General features: G+C 51.0%; 1 protein-coding gene across 2 annotated transcripts in view; it reads right to left on the reverse strand.

The window, feature by feature from the left end:
* The window catches only part of PSAP (prosaposin), a 30,492-nt gene that overhangs the window by 5,244 nt on the left and 4,784 nt on the right, over positions 1–20,464 (reverse strand). For both annotated transcript variants that reach the window (XM_053663871.1, XM_037130537.2), the window contains exons 2-7: positions 8,785–8,918; positions 6,749–6,823; positions 6,072–6,197; positions 4,639–4,839; positions 4,099–4,242; positions 3,615–3,671 (exon numbers count right to left, since the gene is read on the reverse strand). In XM_053663871.1, coding sequence (XP_053519846.1) covers positions 3,615–3,671; positions 4,099–4,242; positions 4,639–4,839; positions 6,072–6,197; positions 6,749–6,823; positions 8,785–8,918 — 737 coding nt within the window. The remainder of the gene's footprint in view (positions 1–3,614; positions 3,672–4,098; positions 4,243–4,638; positions 4,840–6,071; positions 6,198–6,748; positions 6,824–8,784; positions 8,919–20,464) is intronic.

Below are 20,464 nucleotides of genomic sequence, written 5' to 3' on the forward strand. Positions count from 1 at the left end.
GTCCCACCCTCTGTACACAACGGTCAGGGCGCTAAGGGAGCATTCTGGTCCCCATGTCAAGGGCTGACTGCCCACCCCAGCCCGGACAAGTGAAGATGCTATATTAAGTCTAAATGAGCTCATGCAAATGCAGACGGGCCAGTGTCACAGAAGGGAAGAGGCCACGCCAAGCTCTGAGGGGAGATGAGACAGAACCGCGCTCTCTGCTCCAACCAGGGGGCACCCAGGGGAGCCAGACTCCCAGCACCCTTAATGGGGGACCAATCACCTCCAAGGACACTGGCCTGCTTTCGAACCTACTTTTCAGTTGAGCTCGGGAGGAAGTAAACTCTATGTTCTTTCTAGAGGATTATGCCCATAAACTAACAGAAAGCCAAGTGTGTTAGAACTAAAACCACACCAGATCATGAGATGGCAGGACACTTAAAATAATGCATTAAGGGGAAGTGTTGGCTTTTTTAAAAACCACATACTATGTTCACAATTTCATACACACGGTACACGTGAAAACCCAGTCACCCAAATGAATGAACCCTTTCACATCACCAGATTTACCCCCTTTCCCAACCAGACACCAAACCACGGGGAACCAGACAGTTTGGACAACATCTTGACCACTGTACTATACGGTGGCCAAGAGCAAGGGAGGTACACAGGCTCTGTATACTCTGCAAACCAAATGCAACCAGCAACCACCTCCGGGCCCGATGGCATTTGACTCCCGCCACCAAACCAAAGAGCAGCGGAAACGGGATTTGCTAAAAACGAGACCTGTTCAGGGAAGAGAGCCAGACCGTGGCCGTGGGTCATCTTGTTTTAATACTGAGAAGGCTCTAGGATTGATTAAATCCTAGAGTGGAGAAGTCTGAAAGTGCATCTGAAGTATCCTCTCTCCGGCACACTTTAATGTGGGGAAAAATAATAGGGGGCCAAAGATATGGGAAGCTTTTTAGAAAAAAGGCAAAGACTCAGGAGGTGCATGGCTGCTTTGTCTCAGATCAGCTGTGTTCTAGTAACTCCAGGAGGGGGCCTAAGTGAAAATGTGGATATTTTAGCCAAAGTCCTCTCCCACCAGATTTCAAAAAACCTTTGAAAAATCTTCAGTTCCAAGCTCGGAAGGAGGCCATACTCAGGACAGACCCCAGAGGGCACCTGGCTCAGTAAGCCTGGTCTGACGGCCAGTGCCCCACTCCACGCCACGGGCGGCAGAGCCCGCAGGCAGCCTGACAGGGCTCTGGAACCCACAGGACCCCACTGCCCAGAGGGGCGGCAGCCACAATCAAGAGATTGTTTCCAATGCTCTGGATCCAGCAGACCGGGAAGAGTCTGCTCACTATTCGCAAATGATTCGCTCATGCAGGAGAAGCATTCTGGGTTATGGAGAACAAGACTAAAGACATGCAGGGCTCGAGTCATGACAGAAACAAGGTCCCACCAGAAGTCAGGCTTACAGTGAGGAAGCTGAGGCACCTCGGGACCACCCACAGTTCCCAGTCATCGCGAGGGGGGCCTGCATCTGGCCCCCTGGGCTCTGAACAAGGCCCCCTGAAGGGGAGATGAAACCCCCAACTCCTCACTCGCTGCATCACAGGAAAGAGACCAGAAGCCCCCCCTGCCAGCCCGTAAGCACAGAGAGGGACCCTGCCCTTCGCGGCCTCGCCTTGTGTCTGTCACGGGGGGTCATGCCACACACAAAAGACGAGCCAAGGCGCTACAGGAGCAGCACACCACTACTACAAGCAGAACTCGGGCACATACCTGATCCTGCTGTTGAACAAAAAACAGGAAATCGGAGATAAAAATGAGAGAAAGGAAAGGACACAACAGTTAAGAAAAGATTAAAATAATGACAATCGAGCTGTTACCCAAGTGTAAGGATGCTGCCGCAGCCACAAAGCAGCCACCTACCTTGCCTCTGCAACTGAGTGCACATGGGTCCTAAAGACACCGGGCCCCCCTCCGAGGGCCAGCCACCCCCTCCAGCCTGTGCGGGCACCATCCCCCCGCCTGACACACCACATCGTGCGCAAAACACGGGGAAGCAGCTCGGCCCCAAGAAAATGCCACATTGGGAAGGACTCTCCACCCCCAGAAGCCTGACCCCACCACACCTGCAAGGCCCTCCCCTCGGGCTGGTGCCAAAACCATAAAATGGAACAAGAGACAGCGCTGCCCAAATCACAGATGAGTGTTGGAAGGTACACCGGGAGGGGTTCGGGCCCCCAGCCCCCTCTCCGCCGCCCGGGGCCTCCTGCAGCCTACCCCCAGGGGGCCAAAGGCCAGCCTGGACGGCTGGTCTGACCCTCTACCAAAAGCTTTGCCTTTCGATTCAGCAATTCTTGTTTCAATCACCTAGACTAAGGGAAAAAACGGATTCGGCTGTAAGAATGTTCGCCATGCTTTTAACCCCAGGGCAAGCTAAAGAGACCCAGCCCCGGGGGACTGGTTCCACAGATCGTGTCCTCGCCCTCAACGGGCCACCACGCAGCAGCTTTGAAACCAACTGTACGAAACATTTAAAGACCAATATAACTTTAGTAAAAACTGCAAGCTACAAAATCTGAAGTAGTACATAAAATAGGACACCGCTAATGTTTTTTAAAACCCCAAATGATTTTTTATTTGGGAAGTGTTATCTATATTTTCAAAGAATTAATATGCAGTGTAATTTTTACAATAAGAAAAACAATTTTTTAGTTAGCTATGAAAAAGCACTTACTAGATCAAGTCACACTAAAGGCTTATTTCTTCCTACCCTCACTGAACCCCCTCGTAAGCTGCCTCCGAACAGGGCACGGCGTGAGTGACAATCCCGAAGGAACTCCCCCGGGGACTGGGTGCCGTCCCTGAGTGGCTGGCACAGGGCCAGGCAGGGAGCCTTTTGGCTCTGCAGGTACTAAGGTCTCAACTACTCGACTCTGCTGCAGCAGTGAGAGCATGAAAAGCCCCTGGTTAGAGGATAAACTCAAGGACCATAGGCCATCCCACATAATCAGAAGCAAGCCTGACAGAAAGGAAAAAGCGCAACCCGCCCCCCAAACCCCGTAGATTAGGCCTCCGGAGCCCAGGGCACATTCCCGGTGGAATGACGCTCCAGACCGCCCTGCTCTGCACACTGGTTTTCTGCATGGGGCCGGCTCGCTGCCGGTACTTTCCAGTTCTAATAACAAAGGGATGCCTCCACCACCTGGTTACACCAGAGTGAGTGTGAGAGCAGCAGCTCAGGACCCACTCTTCAAAGCAGGACACCCCCCTCAGAATTCAGGCTGGAACACAGCGATTCTCAGGCCTGGCCGAGCGGCAGAGCCAGCTCTTCCCATGAGGCCCGGGGTGAAAGCCAAATGCTCGCTGTCTGGTGGCCGGCTCATATGCAGAGGCCAGTGAACCAACAGGAAGGCACCAGGGCAGTGCCGAGGGCCAGGCTAGGCCAGGTGCGGGGGAGGCAGTGAGCTGCAGGGGGAGAGCCAGCTGGTCAAAAGGGATCATCTTGGCACCACTTAGTTAAACTGAAAGGTAAACAAGGAAAGCAAAACCATGTACTTTTCAAAGCTCCTAGAAACTAGAAAGTTTGGGATAAAGAAAAACGCTACCAAGGACACTCCCCCGCCACCTACCATGTGCATCATCATCTGGATAGCGATGTCGGAGTACTGGTTGACGTAGTTCTTGCACTGGGGACAGAGAATCCGAAGGTCAGTGAGGTTGGTTGCTACCCCACACCAAAAACCCCAGCACTTCCACCCCCAACAGGGGAGTCTCGTATATGTCTGCTCTGAGAAGTTTTATTAAGATAAAAACGGCAGTTTGTTTCCAGTGCTGTTCCTTACGTGATTACTGGGAGAAAAAGAAATCCTCATAAAAGTGGTCTCCTTCCACTATTTTGTCCCAAGAGTTCTGTTACATATACAAACATATTCAGCCACAAAGTCAGTCCCCACCACCCACTCCAGCCGCTTGCTAATTACAAGGGAAAGGGAGTTGATAGCACAATCTCTTCCTCACAGCCCTTAGATGGAACTCAACACGGTGCCCCAGGAAGTGGGGTTTTCTTGGTTCCCCCACTCCTGGCTGCAGGGCCCACGGAGGCCCACGGCTCACCATGTCGGCCATGCCGGGCCCCAGCCGGTCACACTGCTCCTTGGCGTGTTCCACCAAGGCCTTGACAAAGGTGGTGTTGGTCCTCACGGCAGTCTGGATGTCGGTCACCAGCTGGATGCAGTCCTGGCAGACGTCCCCGCCAGCCTAGAGACACAGGGACAGGCAGGCTGCACAGTCCCACACTGACCAGGAGGACGCGGACTCCCAGCACAGAACTCCCCGAACAGTTCACAATGCGGTTTTACAGGCTCTAACGCCACTGGCAGTTTAAAATCAATTTGACATTGGTTTTAGTAAAACCTAACAGGGAGGGCATCTCGCATATTTTAAAAATCCCAGTTTTAAAAGTTAGTTTAATCTAATTTAAATACCCAGGTTCCTCAGAAAGTCCAGGACACAGCCGCCCGGGGGCTGGCTGCTGCAGACGCCCCCGGGGGGGGGGGGGACCGCCCGCACCTGGCCCCCTCGTGTTGACACCGTTCACGTCGCATCTCTAACCCCGCCACACGCGGAGCCCAGCAGCGAGGCCCGCGGCCTTACCTTCGGCTGGGGCTCTGTGTGGGGGCCATCCTGAGGGTAGAGGAGGAGGGGGATGTTGGCCATGAAGGGAGACACCACCTCAGCCATGTCCAGTTCTGGGATCTTATTGGACTCGAGCTGTTTCTGGTGATTGAGCTCTGCCAGGTGCTTCTGCAGAGACTCGCAGAGACTGAGGGAGCAGCACACCTCCCCGGGGTCGCTCTGGTGGGAAAGAAGTCGGCTAGAAATCCTCTCCCCAGCAGAATACAACAGAGGCCGCCTGGTGCCTCTGAGTTAGTCCCTTCCCTGCATGCACACCCAGTTCGCGGTCATCTCAAACTAACCAGCCCACTGCCCTTCCATCTCCTTCTTAGCAACAGCCTCAGCACCACACTCCCCGCAGTTCAAGTCGGAAACCTGGAATACACCCCCTCCATCAAGTCTAGTCCACTTACCCTCTATGAAAATATGAGCCCTGGCTGGTGTGGCTCAGTGTACTGAGCACCAGCCTGTGAACCAAAGGCCATTAGTTCGATTCCCAGTCAGGGCCCATGCCAGGGTTGCTGGCTAGGTCCCCAGTTGGAGTTGCACAAGGGGCAAACGATCAAAGTTTCTCTTCCTCTCTTCCCCCCCACTCCCTTCCTGTCTCTCTAAAAGTAAATAAAATCTTTTTTTTATTAAATAAATAAAGGTGCATCTGTCCGTCTCCACTGCCCCAGTACATCTGACGCCTGACTGTCCTGCCGGCTTCCCTTCTTTCAACCCCCACTCGGTGGGACCTAGACCAAACCCTCAGAAAGGGACCTCGGGTCGTGGCGCCCCCCAGCTTGAAGCCCGCGAGGACTTCCTGCTGCACCCGCAGCGCTTCACTGCGGCCTCAAAGGCCCTGCACGACGTACCACCACGCGCGTACAGAAGCCCTGGTCCAGTCCCGGGGCTGCGGCCCTCTCAGTGTTTTAAGCACCTCTTCTTTCTTAGGGTTTTTCCAAATTCCACAAAGCTGGCTCCTACCTCATGGCTGAAAACCCAACCTCTGGCACACGGTTTGCACACACTAGATATTTATTGCATGAAGGCTGAGCATCCTTGTAGCTGAACCCACAAGTACATTCCCTGACTCACGCCTTAGGATAAAAAAATCACAGAAATTAAATGAATCACTTGCTCAAGGCAGGAGTTGCCAATCAGCACCTACTAACATCATGCCGGTAGTAATCCCCACTCTAATCCCGTGAGTCCCTGTTTCTTGTGCTCCCTACCCCGCAACCCTTGCAAGCTGCAGGCAGAGGGGTCTGCAGTGCCAGAGCCCCTGTGGCTGTTAGAGCTGCAGCGAAGAGCCGCTGGGAAAACCCGAATGTGCGAACGGACTTCCCACTTTAATCACTCTGTCCGGGTCTGGTACTTCCCCCGGTCCCGGCAGCGCCCCGAAGGGAGCCCTGCCCACCGCCACGTACCATCTCCCCCTTAATCATGTCCAGGATGACTGGCAGGTAGGAGTCCACGATCTCCTTGCACGAGGAAGACATGTCCGGCTTCGGAAGCCAGTCGCAGGTCTTCTCCAAGTACACGAGGATCTCTTGCTAGAGAGGACACAGGCAAGGGACAGATGAGGATGCACCTCTCTACAAGTGGGCTGGGAGCCGAGAGGCCCTCGACAGCTCCCAGCAAAGCGAGGGCTGGAGGACAGCAACCCTCATGCGAGAGGTCCTGGGGGAGGAGGAGGGGGTGCTGTCAGAGCAGAGGGGCAAAAAGCAGACCCTCCGATCCACAGCCCCACAGGTACAGGGAATGCAAGTGAGCTGCGGTAGCCAAACAGGCCCAAAGGCCAATGGCATGCCAGCAGAATCACAATCGGCCTTGGGTGTTGAATTTGGGGGAGCGGGGGAGTAAACTCAGGCCTACAGCCTGTTTCTGTATAGCTTGTGGCTAAGAACAGTTTTTACGTTTTTAAAAGATGGGGCAGAAAAAACTGCGTGACAGAAACGGAATGCACCCACCTGGCCTAATCACCCCACCTGGGCCTGGACCGCCACGTGTGGGACCCCGGCCCTGAGGCGCGGCTTCCAAGCACTGAACACGTGCGGCCACATGGCCCCCACTCACACAGCCACACGCGCCTGAGGCGGCTCACCTCGGTGGCGTTGTCCTTCAGCATCTTGTCCGCTGCGGTGATGACGTCTTTACATATGTCGCAAGGAAGGGATTTCTAAGAGGAAAGGACACGAGAGAGAGCAACTCGGTGTTTGTAGGGCACAACTCACACCGTGCACGGCCTTTTGCCCGTTCCAACTGGCCAGGGGCACACTCGCAGCCACACCTGACGCACGGGCACGTCCTGGTGCCGAAACAAGACGCCCTCGGATGCCACAGAGGAGGGACCGACTGGCCAGGACACTGTGCTTCTCCCGCACAGACGCACTTTCCTCGTACCCCCAGCGCTCAGCGCCTCGCTCGGCACCCGCGGCACAGGCCCGTCTCCGAGGAACACTCACAACAGCTCTGCGAGGAAACAGGCTCCAAAAGGTGCAAATGGAAGCAGCGGAAACCACGGAGGACTGGTGACGCAATGTGACGTCACCAGGGACCGGTGTCACTATCAGAGTTAAAGGGGGAGGGGCAGGGAAGCAAGCCCCAGCCGCCACCAGTGCTCCTGTCACCGCAGTCCATCCGCCCTCCGCCTCCTGGAGGCCACCTGTCCCTGCTCCAGAACGCAGAGACACAAGTCTTCTGACAAGCTGAGGCACCCGCGGCCCCATGTGGCCCAGGACCATGGAAAATCCAGTTGGTTCTCAAAGTTCTCGGGGGGCTCCCTTCATGACATGAACTGATTTTTGACCCACGAAGAAGGAACTGACATGCCTGGGTGAGATTAAGGAAGACCGGTGACCCCAGCTGCGTTCGGAGAAACCAGTCTGAACTTAGTCAGGCTAATAATGTGCATGGGACCAACTAAGAGAGATTCAGGCATCACTCGTGAAACTATCCTATCGAAAGAGAAAGCTCTAAGGTCCTCGCCCGACACACATTAAACTTAAAAAGAGGATGAAGTATTTAAAAGCCAAGGTTGGGAGCAAATTAGAGACCAAATCCGAAAGCAATTGTGGCAGTAGGGCAGTGTTCCGATGAATTCGGAAAAATAATTCTTAAAGAGCAGTGTTATTTAATTCATCTTTCTTCTCTTACTGATCCTACTGGCCGCTGACGAGTGTCAGATTTCGAACTCGGCCCAGCCAGACCTGGCCTGCGCCCCAGGAAGCGGCACGTCCCGGAGGAAGCACTGAGCACCTCCCGCTGGCGCAGCCAGCAGAGCCTGGGCGGCTCATGACGGGGTCCAGGTTACACGAAGGATGCACCCGAGGCCTGTCACTTTAGAGAATTCCCCATGAGAGTTAAGAGCCCCACATTAATATGCTATTTTTAACATCGTTTAGCCCCAGCTGCTGTGGCTCAGTGGACTGAGCACCAGACTGCGGACCAAAGGATTCCCAGTCGGGGCACAGGCCTGGGCTGCGGGCCGGGTCCGCCCTAGGGGGCATGTGACAGGCAACCACACGCTGGTGTTTCTCTCCCCCTCTCCTCATCCCTTCCCCCCTCTAAAAATAAATAAATAAAATCTTTTTTAAAAAAGTTTAAATGAAAAAAAAAGTTTAAATGAAAAACAAAATCAGTGGCGTTTTTTCCAGTTTGATTATGGCCAGAAATAAGATTATAAATACTAAAGCTTTAGGGTCTGAATTAGTGACCAAAACAGGCAGCTGAGACAGAGAAGAAAACATCAAAAAGGGGGAAAGGGTCTGAAACGCTTCGCATCTCCTTTCTGGGCGAGCGACCACGGGGGAAAGCGATCCTCGTGTGTGCAGTCCTGGGAGTGCGAGCTTCGAACGTGCTGCCGGCCCCTCACCCGGCACGGACAGGTGGGTGGGCGCGGAGGCCTGGAGGGCAGCGTGGAGCACAGGCGTGGGCACGGGAGGGCCTCACCCCGTCTCTGCCACCTTACCCTGCACCTCCATTCTACGTGGTAAGAGGGGCAGGCACGCCCACCAACGGGGGTCCTGCCTCCCTCGCAGGGTCACCGTGGGAAACAAAGCGAGGCAAAAGAAAGTGCTCTGTCCACGGCAGCGGGTACGGCTGCCAGAACGGGACGGGCGCGGAACTGAGGGCACTCACCACTGTCGGCTTGTTCCAGACGGTCTGCAGGCAGTGCTTCACGGCCCCGCAGTCGGCGGCCGTCTTCACATTCTGGCACCACACCGCGGAGCCTCTGGTGCACTCTTTCAGGCCCAGGACAGGGCTGGCGACAGCTGGAAGGAAGACCACTGTGAGGAGGTGGCTGGAACTCCCACACCAGGTCCCCCTCGTGGTCACTCAGGACCAGGCGCTGGCCTGGCATCCAACGGAGCACTCTGGCTCGGCCCCCCCAACCCAGTGCAAGGGAGGCAGCCCAGAGGCAGGCACCCAGCCCCACCCAACGCGCTGTGTGATCATGTCAGTCACAGGGCTGAAGGGACCAGTTTACGTGGCTCCATTTTTCCTACTCAAACTACATTTTTAAACCATATCAGGGAATATCGGACCTTTTAATCTTTATAACCTTAAAGAAATTCCAAATCCTGTGATGTCATGAAAGAAATCACAGAGGACTGACTTTTGAGTATATAGTTTAACTCCTATAGAATGAACATTAGCCCGTTTTTTTAAAATTTGTAGGGGAAAACAACAAGATTCATATCCTTATTACACAGAAAACCAATTTGGAATGTTCTAATAGAAACACTCTTTACAAGCCCAATAGTGCGCTTTCGCACATCAGCCAGTTTATGAGCGAAGGGGCGAGGCCACACAGCACAGGGCCAAGTGCGTCCACTCCAACCAGGCGCAGGGCGTGCGGCCGCAGTGGTGCGAACGACGGGCAGGGCTGGGTCGGCCTCGCCCGAGACTGGAGGAACTCGGGTTAAAGAAGGGGCCGTGTTGTGGAAGTTAAATTAGCCAAGGGAGAAAAAAACATGGCAGTGTTGTCGCTGAACGGTGACAAGTCTGTAGTAAAAGCTGCATTCTTGTAACACTGACGGCAGTGTGATGGGTATTTCTAGAACTGAAACAATACCCCTCTTCAAAAAGTAATCAAATTCTAGAAATACGTTTTAAAGAAACTGAAAAATTCAAAAGGTGAAATATGATATGCATAAATATTTAAGTAAAATTCACAATACTAATAAAAAGTAGATACGATTGAATAGACAAAAACAGAGAAATGAATGATATTCTGATTAAATTATGGGGCTGTTAAATATCAGGACAATGTGTAAACAAAAATTCAGGAACATGAAATTATGAGCTACACAAAAATCAGAAAAGAACAGCAAAGCAGGGTGGTTAGCTGAATTATTACTTAACTCCCGATGTTATGCTGTGTATGTATAATTTTTTTTAATATCTTATAAACTACCCTAAGAATTCTTATTCTTTCTTAAAAGAGGTCTACAGTGCCCTTGATTTTGAAACGGGAGACAGAAAACCCCTCACTAAGAAACCCTGGATTCCCTCTGGCTCCAGTCAGTGATGACTGAGCAGGAGGGCAAAGACCCCAGCAGGGGGCGCCAGTGGCTCCTGGCCGGCCCGCTGCAGTGAAAACCCAGGTCACTAACGAATGGATTTCGAGCCCCCGCAGTCACGCTGCATGTTGTCTCTACTTATAAGCTGTGAGAGGCCACAGTAACTCTACAGACATGTGACACATGTGTGCACACACACACACAGTATATGGCACAGAGGAGGTCAGTAGGTGCTCTCCTTTCAGGAGAAGGAAATGAAATGCTATTATTAGTAGCTGTACAACCAAAGCTATAGTTCCACAAACTATTTGTGAAAAGACCCCAAAAAATACAGGTCCCCCAAAAAGCTGAAGCCAGATTATCTCCGTCCTTTCAGAGACCAGCAAATGTACTATTAATCTGCCACCCAGTTTACAACTTCCTCTGCCGCTTGGAGACAAAAATCCCACCACAACTGGTTCATAAACCCATCTGAACTAGCCACGTTCCAAAGGCTGCTGGCTGGAACTTTGGTTTCCGTGGGAAAACATGTGCGAGATTCAAAACAGTACCAAGCTCCCCAGACGGCCCAGGAAAGTTCATCGAACCAGTGAGGCAGGCCAGCTGAGCTGGGGCCGGTCCCCAGGGAGGCGGAGGGCAGCAGAAGCTGAGTCATGAGAGCAGCTCCGGGGAGTGTGGGGGTCATGGAGACTACACCAGTGGGAGCCCCAGACCTGGCAGCAGCCACCTGCCACACTCCTCCTCGGCACTGGGCCCCCAGGACTCCTGAAAAGCACCCGCTAAGCTATACTACCTCGTTCTACCTCCAATTAGGAGGAAGGAGCCCCGTTCATGAAAAAGGAAGCAACCAATGAGTGTCCAGGAAAAGGCACACACAATGACACAGAGCAAGCCAGAAAGAGGATGCACGTCGATAGAAAGAAAGAAGCAGGGCCCGTGAGCAGTCTTCGCACAAGGCCTGATCGGCACACTCTGTTCTCACAGTCAAGTGGAACTCTGATCCATCCAAGCCAGCAACTGCCAATGACCAAAATCTATCAGGTTCAGGGAACAGAAGGCACCACCACAGGCCCAAGCAACAAGAATACTTTGTAGCTTGTTTACAGCTTCTAGGAACTTGAAACAGTGATCATTTGCAGTAATGCTTTTGTTACTTGTTTTGGCCAGGCTATTCTGAACTAAAAATCACCTGGGTAGCCCCTTCTATCCCACACCCGCCCAGCTAACAAACCCCAGGTCATTCCCAGTCCCAACAGTGTCTGTTAAAGCAAGGCAAGCCCCCCACCTCAGAACTAGAGGTAAAAGGCAGGCACAGTGGCCAAGCTGGTAGATGCATGAAGTCACCACAGTTGAGCCTAAAACAGAGTTCAGGGGCACTGAGAAATGAAACTGATGTCCCGGCTCCTGGAAGTTCAGTTCTCAGCAAGGCATTCCCCTGTACCTCCAATCTAAAACCAATTTATAAAGGTGCATATTACAAAAACAGTCTGCAGCGTACAGCAGATATGATCTCCTAAGATGAAGCAATGCATATTGGTGGAGAAACAGCCGGGCGTCCTCAGGACGGGCAATGCAAGGCTGAAACACAAGCATGGGGGACACCAGTGAACCAACCGCTGAAAGGCGCAGGTGCTTATTTTGGGAGCTGCTCTCCCAAGAGGAAAACAAACGATGGGTCAAAATGCGTGTTTACACACGAAATCCTCACACCTACTCCTGGGGCTCTCAAGCACCACCACACCTGTCCAGGGGCCCTGGCTGTGCACTGCAAGCCCCAGAGGCAAGCCTGGCTTTTTCCAGAGAAGCGGGAAAACCACCACGATGAAGGCGGGATTACCAGGCAGGGACCAATGGGCACAGACGTGGGCTCTTTCACCCCCCAGAGGGAAGGACAGACAGGAAAGAGAGAAGCACAAAAGTAAAATACAAACACAGGAAGCCCCGTGCACAGGGCAACAAAGAAAATTACTAAATGCCTAGGAGGGAGTGAGAGGTGGCTTCTTCAAAATGAATTGGAAAAGACAGAGGTATCGAAGACTGGCAAGTGGAGATGGCAGAGGGGAAATTCCTGAAGTCTTTATCAAAGGGGAACAAATGCCCTTTGTCTTTTCAGGACTGGGGCAAAGGGAAGTGGCAGGGGCCAGGCCACAACGACAGACCTCAGGCGCACCAGGCAGGACATCTGGCACACTCACTCCCACGGAAGGCGGAAGGAGTCCGTCCTGCGGGCCACGGCTGTGTGAGTGTCTCCACGGACCGGGCACGATGTGGCCAAAGGACTGCAAAGGAGGCGGGAGAGTCAGACGACCGGGCTCCTAACTGGGGTGGAGAGCTCACTCCAAAACGTCCAAGCAACAGGCAGCGGCATCGAGGGCTGAGAGAGCGGCTAAGAGAAAAGATTCCAGAAGAATATTACAGCCAGGAAAATGAAACTCAACGGAACTGAAACAGGGTTGAACTGAAACATGAAGTCTCTTAGAATAGTGATTCTCAACTGGTGTGTCACAAGAATTTTTAAAACATGCAATATCTATTTAAGCAGGGGCACTGACCTCTTCTCCCTTAGATTGTCAAATTAAAAAAAAAGGACAACAGCTAACACAAAAATAGCCATCCAGTGTAAATGCCCTGTCTTGAACCATAAATATAGAGCTGAATGTCACTGGCCATGTAGCAAAATGAGGTTGCATCTGATTGGTTAATTCTTGGTACCAGAAATACTTCATACAAGTACAGGCACCTGATTTTTTTTAAAATCACTTTGGAAGCAAAGAGGGTTGGTAATTACTACTACTACTACTACTACTACTACTACTATTATTATTATTATTACTTGCAGATCAATCAATAGTATACCTATATTTTGGTCAGATGGGCAAAAATAGTTCTTTGGTGTGCTTTTAGTAATCAGTTTATGAGTGCCATGAGATGGAGAAGGTTGCAAATCGCTGTCTTGGACTAAAAGAGAAGAAGAAACAGCAAGAGCCAACAAAACGAGGATGACGTGCTGGTCAGAAGCTGCGCGGCCCGAGCCACCACGAGTGGGGGGCAGCGCAGGGGCCACGGGGAAGGCAGAACACACCTGCCCGCTTTGCTCCTGTGAAATGGTGACGAGCAGAGCAGGTCAGGAAGATGGAGGCACATGACACCATCCCTGAGTCGCCTAGAAGCCTGGGAGTGTTCAGCTGGGAGAGAGGATGTTTGGAGACAGTCACCTTCACAGGGGAAGGACACCTCCTACTTATCACACGAGCTGATGGGCCCGTTCTGTGTGGTCTCAAACCCCAGACCTCAGGGCAATGAATGAGCAGACCACAGCTTACGGTGAGGAACACATTTCACAGCCTCAGAAATATAAAAAGGGAACGGCTTCCCTCATTAAGTGATGAGCTCTCCAACAGCAGAAGCAACCAACCAAGGAAAAAAAAATGCCCAACCTATGAGGAATTCTGTGTAAAAATTCTGAGTGGAGAGGACCTCTGGCCAGAAGACCTCTTAGGGGTTACAAGTCTTAATTCTTGTAACAGTGAAGCAAAGGACATTTTCAGCACTAATATATAACCAATATATGAAAATGAGCCTAAATCACTTCCTGATGAGAGTTATTCCTCAAAACCTGTTCCTAGCAAAGCCTTCGTCTCTACTCTCATCCCCCCACATTCCACCCCCAAATACCAACTTCCTTCTCTGGGGGAATATGTTGAACTCAGGTCCTCAGAGTGTCTGCCTGACCCTGGAGATCTGATTGAACATGTCACATGAAGACACGAACCCTACTCCAGAGTAACGGAGGCACTGCACGTGCCTTGCAAGGGCCTGGCACTGGAGCCTCGATGACAGCTCGCTGGCAGGCCGAAACCAGAGAACTCGGCATTTCAGAGACCCCGAAACCCTACCGGCAAATCTCAGTTTACTAAGACAGGCATTTAAAAGACTTCAATTATACTTCCCTGGGACGTGGGTGGGTGGTCTGTTCACTCTTCCCTCTCTAGGTCTAAACACGCATGTTCTAAACCTTTCCACACTGTTTTCACTTATCGAAAACAGGTGACAATGGCATCTACTGTACTGAGAGTGGCTGCCACAGCCGCACCAGCCCTGCAGCCGTGGGCTCAGCAGTAGTCTCTGCAGGGGCTCCAGACCCCAGGCAGAAGGCCGCAGTGAGCCTGGGCGGGGGCAGAGCTCAGAGAGCCGGGTGTGCTTTAGGTGCTTTTCTGAAAGGGGACTGAACTTGAGTCTAGAGTGAGGCTTCTAAGACAATTCACCCACCACCCAAACTAAAGGCTTTTCAAACGCAGTGCACTGAAAAGGCATGATTTGGCTCCACAGCCCGGCGGAATGACCTTGAACAATTCACGGTCCTTCTGAGCTTGTTTTTCTTCTGTGAAGTGAGGATAAAGTCCTTGACGTCACAGGACTGTTGTGACAACCAAGATGGCAATTACACACTTGCGAGTGCCAGAACACACGTTCCCCCCTCCATTATGCCCTTGTCAGCATCGCTGGTATTTTAATGGGTTCAAGTATCTCAACTCCCCGACCAGGCTGACTTTGCAATCACTGTGTCAGGGGTTCAGATCTTGCCTCCACCACTTTGTCATGTGACCTTGAGGTGTCAGTCTTCTGATCTGCAAAATGGGCCTATTACTAGTACTCACTCCTAACAGTTTGTAAAAATTAACCAATATTTGTAAAACACAATGCAGTGCTGGCATGCCACAGAAGTCCAGTTAGTGCCACCACCATCATCATCACCTGAAGGACCTCTCTGACCCATTATCTCCCCCAGAACAGGTGCTCCACAAACAGCTGAATCAGGGGGCTGTTCTATTTGTTTAGATTTAATCAAGTAATTAACTGGCAGCTCAAAGATGCAGAAGCTGCACCCCAACAACCTCAGGGGCTGTCAGTTACGAAACTCAAGACCCAGGAGCCGGCCCTGCGTCCCTAGGGGCGGGACAGGAAGTCCCACAGGAGCAAGAAAGCCGAGGCGCCAGTGATGCCACAGGTGCGATGCTTTCCGTGATTTATGAAGCTGGAACCACAGGCTGATTTTCCTCTGACCCCAACGAAGTTGCTGCAGTTCAAACTGTTTCTGGACCCCACCCTTTTCGAGAGCCCCCTCAGAAACCCCCCGTTACTGGAAGGGTGAGGAGGCCACCGCGACAAGACTGCTGCCCCGAGTGTGGGCGGTGGGCAGGCCTGAACGGAGCCCCCGCTGTGCTGGCGGCTTCCTCACACAACAACCACGGGAAGCCACAGCGCCCCTCCTCGGGAACCGTGTGGAGAGGAACGGGACAGGGAGGAAGCACTGAGACCGCCGGGCACCGACAGAGCTCAGTCACTGGTACTAACCGCTCACAGGGAGCTTGAGGGGGAGGCCGACCAAGGACGGGCATGCACACTCTAATTTTTACACTTCGGCCTAATTTGATTTTTCCCTTCTTACCTTTAAAATCAGAAAAAAATAGTTAAACTGTACAATCTGTTTCGGGAACAATGTGGCAGAGACCACAAGTTGTTCCCTTTATTCTTCACGCCTATTTTTTAAAGATCTTATTCATTCATTTTTAGACAGAAGGGAAAGGAAGGAGACAGGGAGAGAAACATCAGTGTGTGGTTGCCTCTCCTATGCCCCCAACCCAGGCATGTGCCCTGAGTGGGAATTGAACCGGCAACCCTTTAGTTCACAGGCCAGCACTCAATCCGCAGAGCCGCACCAGCCAGAGCTATTCTTCACTCCTTTCAAAGGAACCACAAGCTCCGGGCTAACATGGCCGCCAAGGTTACAAACTACACTTCCCAGTCTCTTTCCTAGTATGCTCCAGCCGCGAAACCACGTACTGACCGACGGGATGTTGGCAGAGGCCATCACAACTGCGATGGCTGGACCCCAGGCATGCAGAACACCAAGCCAGAAGAGGCTCCTAGTACTTCTGGGAACAAAACCACCACACCAGCCCCGGCCTGCCTGGCTCCTAAACTTTCTATGACAGATAGGAAGAGTCCCATCATATGTAAGCCACTCCTATTCCAGGTCTCTGTTTTCTGCAGTCAAACCTAAGCGTAACTAAATACCAGCTTAATCATCTACCTCATTCACCAGAAGAGTCTCCAAATGAGAAGTCCTTACTAAGACTTACTTCCATTGAGGGTGACAAAAAGCCCATGTATACAATGCAGTTACCAAAGACTTTGAAAAGCAACCTTACAATGAAGGGGACCTTTCCTAAGAGGTATACCTTCTGCTCTATTTCTTAACACAATCAGTCTTTTTTTAGCCATACAACACATGCTTTTTCCTTTCCAATATTTTAGGCAACTAACGCAGCCTCCCAGCACCAACAAACACAGCAAACATTCCAAAGGCAGTGGATGGCTCTCTGGGTATCACCATAGCAACAGGAAGGCTGCTAGGAAACCAAGAGAGGATAACCCCAGGAGGTGCAGCAGCTACCCTGCATTCAGACATTTCTCCAAACTCATGCACTTGGATCCCCTGAGAGCAAGGGACAATGCCACAGCGACCACCTGATCACAGCTGGTGTCACGAGTTCCTTCTACAGGAAAGAGCCCTTGTCTCTTCTTTATAGGATCCTGCTTTTGGAAAACATTCTGCAGAGAATAAAAACAATGCCCATTTAGTCATTCGGAACAGCATACCCTCAGAGGCAGCCTGCCTTGAACTGGAGAAAGATCCAAACATTCCTCTTACCACAAAAGAAATTCATGGCAACAAAGCCCTCCAGCTCACTGGGCTAAGTCCCGTCACCTCTGACCCACATAAGCTGTTATTTCTGCTAGGACAAAGGTTCTTTCTTTCCTGCTCCTCCTCTCCCACCACTGCCTTGCTTTTTAATCTTCCTCACAAGCCCGACCATTTTAGGACAAAAAGTCTATCCACATGGAGAAGTCGATAGAGTTCTCAGACACATGACCTCATGCAGTAACTGAGACACTGATGGACAAGAAAACAAGAGTGACGCCATGCAGCATAATTAATTTGGGGAAGAGAAAGTCCTATCTAGTTCACTCAAGAGTCCTCCAGTCCAACATAAATTCCTGCTAGCAGAGCTCTTCTCCTGAAGTGCCCACCCATCCAGGTGATGGGCAGAGGTGAACTTAAATCACCTTAGATAAGATTATGCCACAAGTGGACCTGGAAGAGGTGAGCCCCTGGCAGTACTGCCCAGGGTCCAATCAGGTGAACAGGTACAGGCAGGGGTCAAAGGCACAGCTGCCTGGTTCCAGACCCAGCCCAGGGTACTGCTCCAAAGTTCACAGTGAGCCAGACCTGGCATGGGCCCTAGCCCATCCCTGCTAAATGGCTGCGTGGTCTCTCAACACTTGCAGAAGACGAAAATATGCTAAAAAGGAGTTCATGCAAATGCCACCAGGACATTCAGTGTCTCGACTTGTCCCGTGTGACTGCTTATTAATTCAAGTTTTAGATACATGTGTGTCTGTCTATTCTACATGTCACTTTTGACTTTCTTTAGCTAACATTTCATAGTACTGCCTTCATTTGAAATGCCAAAGTCTAAATAAAACTCAGAGCAGAGCCCACATTAGGGCAGGGTACTGGGATGCCCCCAGGATTCTGACGTGGTTGCTCTCACCTCCAGAGGGCTCTCGGGAATCAGCGTGGAGCACAGAGCACCCAGCCGCGTTCCGGGTGCACAGTCACCTCCCAGCCTCGGCGTCACGACGCCCGCAGCTCCTGCGCATCAGCCACAGCAGCAGCTGAGTGTGGTGCAGAGGACCCTGGGGTGCCAGAGGCCCTTTCGGGGGTTCCATGAGGCCAAAATTCTCATAATACCACCGAGAACTGAGTTGCCTTTTTCACTCGTTCTCTCGCACATGGGCAGGGGCATTTTCCGACGCACGTGACAGGGGACCCTGCACGGACTGACCGCACAAGCCCTGAGGATCTCGCCAGGCGCTAACCGGTTTGCACAATGTCAAACAAGCCCATCGCCTCTCTGAACATGTTTGTGTTTTAGGTAAACGTTACTTTTCATAAAAATTACATCAAATGTGACAGGTTCCTTATCATTTCTAAAGAATATTTTTAAATTTTGTCAGTTTAAATGGTAAGACGGTAAGTATCGACAGATACGGCCCACACAAACAACAAAACTCTTTGGGGGTGCCCCGGACTTGTGGGTATACAGGGATCCCCCAATGAAACACCTGAGAACCACTGAATTAAACATTTACAAACAACCCACTTCTAGCACAAAAAGGAGGGGAAATAGCTTCCTCATTTTACAACTGGTTCCCTTTTCGGATTTACCTCAAATCAAAGCCAGGGCATCTGTCGAGGTCACGTTCCACTCCTGTGCCCTCCCACCCACATAAAACCCTCCCCCATGAGGGCCAGGGAACCCCTCTAACCCGGACATGAACCATTACAAAGGTCAACGCTTCACCTGAGCCCAAAGTCACCTTTGATTTGTGAACTCCTAGATACAAGTCCTTAAAATTCATGTCAGTAAATAAAATGAGGTGCTTTACCTAATCATGAAAAGATGTGGCACCATTAACATTTAAGTGTCGTGCACACCAACCCACCAGCACGGCCTGAGGTGAAACCACCACTCGGTCACACTGAGCCCTCAGTGGGCTGGGCACTGCTGTACCAGACACTGCAGGGGACCAAGACGGCAAACGCAGGTACCGCACGGGGCCAGGTGGTGGTGAGTGCTTTGGGGGAAAATGAAGCAAGGCCAAAGAGCGAGACTAGGACAGGGTGGCGCGGCCGTCTCGGACAGAGCAGTGGGGATTCTGATAAGGGAACATCTGAGCAGAGGCCTGAACGGAGGGAGTAAACCACACGGGTCGTCTCAGTCGGGCAGAACACAAAATGCAAGGTTCCGAGCAACAGTAAGGCCCAGGGGCTGGTCAGCGGCCCTGGCCGCACGGGAGGAAAGGGAGAAGAGCACTCCCAGAGGCGGCCGAGAGCCGGACGCCGTGTGACCTTGCAGGACACACGTCAAGTTCATAACTAGGGAGACAGGAAGCCGTGTGACCCTATATGCACGGGACCGTGTGCCACCACAGCTGCTGAAGAATTTTTTTACTGTAAAAAGTGACATCATTAGGACTGACCAGAAGAACTTTCTATAGCATCTTCTTCAATCTTATTTATGAAGTTCCTGCTAATGTAAATGATTTCTTTTCAAAAGCAGTTTCTACCCAAATACGGCCAGAATTCAATTCTTATAGATTTAGAAGTGTCATTAGAATTCACCTCACTTTTTCTGAAACACAGGCGTCCAACCACAGGGCTAAACTGATACACCCACACAATTAAATACACTGTAGCTTTTATTTTTGCAAAGAGCTGGGAGATGACAGGAGGAGATAAGAAGATGTGACAGTAAGTGCAATGGGGTGATCTAGACTGGATCCTGGAACAAAAACATGGAATTAGTGGGAAAACTGGTAAAATCCAAATACAGCTTGCAGTCTCGTTCACAGTGCCCTGATGCTAACTCTTCTGACCGATGCACGGTGGCCGTATAAGGTGTGAACGGTAGGGGAACTAGGTGAAGGGTGTACAGGAACTCACTGCACTAGCCTTGTAACTTTTCAGTAAATCTACAATTACTCCAAAATTTGAAGGTTTTTTAAAAAGTACTATAGACCTATCTGGGTCAGCATGAAATACCTCTAAGTATAAATAAAAAGATATGTAAATGAAAAACCACTCACCATTTTACTCTTATCAAATCAACAAAATTTAAAGTTTGACATCAAATGTTAATGATTCAAGTAAAAAATGCATATTCTGTGTGAATATAAATTGCCAAAATCACTTGAGAGAGTAATTCGGCAATTTCTGGTTAAGGTGAAATCTGTACACTCCACAAGTCAGTAATTCTACTCCTGGGTATATCCTCTAAAGAAATGTCTCTGCGTGTGCACAAGACTATGTATGGCAGCAGTTAATAACAGAAAAACAAAACAAATGGTAAAAATCCAAAGGCCTTATCTACAGAATGGAGAGTATGAAATACAGGGAATGCTATAGTGAAAAATGAAACAGAGCTACATATTATCAACATAGATGAACCTCAAGAAAAAAAAACACTAACCCGAGAACAGACACATTTTATGAAATGTTTTAAATATCCAAAGCAATGCTACATATACTGCTGAAGGTTACATCGTATGTATGAAAGTATAAAGATCTGCAGGAGAATGATAAACACCAAGTCTAGGAAGGCGGTTATCCATGGAGGGCAGGGAGTGGCTGAACAGACTACCCTGGGGACCACGGTTCGAACGGG

This window comes from Artibeus jamaicensis, unplaced genomic scaffold, assembly GCF_021234435.1.
Source record: "Artibeus jamaicensis isolate MK-2021 breed Jamaican fruit bat unplaced genomic scaffold, CSHL_Jam_final contig_332, whole genome shotgun sequence".
Classification (NCBI taxonomy): domain Eukaryota; kingdom Metazoa; phylum Chordata; class Mammalia; order Chiroptera; family Phyllostomidae; genus Artibeus; species Artibeus jamaicensis.